General features: G+C 67.0%; 1 protein-coding gene across 1 annotated transcript in view; it reads left to right on the top strand.

Moving 5' to 3' along the window:
• Positions 1–1,759, top strand: part of LOC121660779 (transcription factor COE4-like) — a gene marked incomplete at its 5' end in the record, with an annotated part of 7,582 nt that overhangs the window by 3,491 nt on the left and 2,332 nt on the right. Inside the window, 1 exon segment of the mRNA XM_042020237.1 lies at positions 1,396–1,537. Within this exon segment, the coding sequence (XP_041876171.1) occupies positions 1,396–1,537 (142 nt within the window).

Below are 1,759 nucleotides of genomic sequence, written 5' to 3'. Positions count from 1 at the left end.
GACCCCTCTGGGACCCCCCACCCTGGGATAACGCTCCCCCAGGGGCCCCCTGGGGGCCCTCGGGGACCCCCCACCCGGCGACACCCCCGTGACCCCCCCACCCCAGGACCCCCCAGTCCCTCACAGCACCCCCAGAATCCCCCCGGGACCACCCTCAATTCCCCCCAGGACCCCCTTGGGATCCCCACCCTGGGAACCCCCTCGGGTCCCCCCTGCCACATCTGGAGGGTCCCTGTCCCCCACCCCACTCCCAGCCCTGGCACATCTGGGGACACCAGGGCCCATGGGTGCCCCGGGAGATGACACGAGCTGGGACAGTCCCAGACACCCCCAGCCCATCCCGGGGTCACCCCAGGTGGTGGGGTGACACCGAAGGGTGACACCGTGAGGTGACATTGAAGGGCGGCACTGTGGGGTCATGCTGAGGGTGACACTGTGGGGTGACACCAAGATGTGACACTGTGGGGCACCGTTGAGGGGTGGCACTGAGAGGTGACACTTTAGGGTGACCCCAAGGGGTTACTCTGTGGGATGGCACTGAGGGGTGACACCGAGGGGTGACACCGTGATGGAGGGTGATGCTGGTGGGTGGCACTGAGGGGTGACACTGAAGGGTGGCACCAAGGGGTTGCTCTGTGGGGTGACACTGAGGGGTGACACCGAGGGGTGACACTGAAGGGTGATGCGGTGCTGGAGGGTGACACTGAGGGGTGGCACTGAAGGGTGACACTGTCCTGGAGGGTGACACTGAAGAGTGATGCTGTGCTGGAGGGTGACACTGAAGGGTGACACTGAAGGGTGACGCTGTGCTGGAGGGTGACACTTTGGGGTGACACTGAAGGGTGATGCTGTGCTGGAGGGTGACACTTTGGGGTGACACTGTGAGGTGGCATCAAGGGGTGACACTGAGAGGTGACACTGTGGGGCACCATGGAGGGGTGACACTGTGGGGTGACACTGGGGAGTGCCACTGCAGGGTGGCACTGAGAGGTGACACTGAAGGGTGACACCGAGGGGTGACGCTGTGGGGTGACACTGGGGAGTGCCACTGCAGGGTGGCACTGAGAGGTGACACTGAAGGGTGACACCAAGGGGTGACTCCGTGGGACGACACCGAAGAGTGACACCGAGGGGTGACGCTGTGGGGTGACACGGAGGGGTGACACTGTGGGTTGACACTGTGGGGTGACACTGGGGAGTGCCACTGCAGGGTGGCCCTGAGAGGTGACACTGCAGGGTGACACCGAGGGGTGACGCTGTGGGGTGACACCGAGGGCTGGCACTGTGAGGCGACTCTCTCCTGGAGGGTGACGCCGGTGGGTGCCACGGCCGGGTGCCACCCAGAGGTGCCACCAAGCGGTGCCACCCCGCTCGGTGACGCCGCCGTGTCCCCAGGACGTGCTGCTGAAGCGGGCGGCCGATGTGGCCGAGGCGCTCTACAGTGTCCCCAGGGCCCCCGCGCATGTCACTGTCCCCTCCTTCGGCGGGGGACAGCTCGGCCTCGCCATGGGCGACTCCCCGCAGGGCTCCGAGCAAGGTGCGCGGTGGCCTCGCGGTGGCCTCGGGGTGGCCTCGGGGTGGCCTTTGTGGCCTGGCTGGGCGGTGCCACCTGTCCCTGTCCCCTCAGGGCTCCCACCCCGTAAGACGCGCGGAGACCCCGGGGGCACCGTGTCCCCTTCCCAAGTGAGGCCACCGTGCACTTTGGTCCCAGCCCTGCGGGGACAGCGACACGGTGGCATCACTTGGGAAGGGGACACGG

The sequence above is a fragment of the Corvus kubaryi genome, unplaced genomic scaffold (assembly GCF_017639235.1).
Source record: "Corvus kubaryi isolate FWS band 111438036 unplaced genomic scaffold, C.kubaryi_AGA036_p1.0 36926, whole genome shotgun sequence".
In the NCBI taxonomy this organism is placed as follows: Eukaryota; Metazoa; Chordata; class Aves; order Passeriformes; family Corvidae; genus Corvus; species Corvus kubaryi.
The sequence above is the reverse complement of the archived record's forward strand: the minus strand, read 5'-3'. Positions and strand labels throughout refer to the sequence as shown.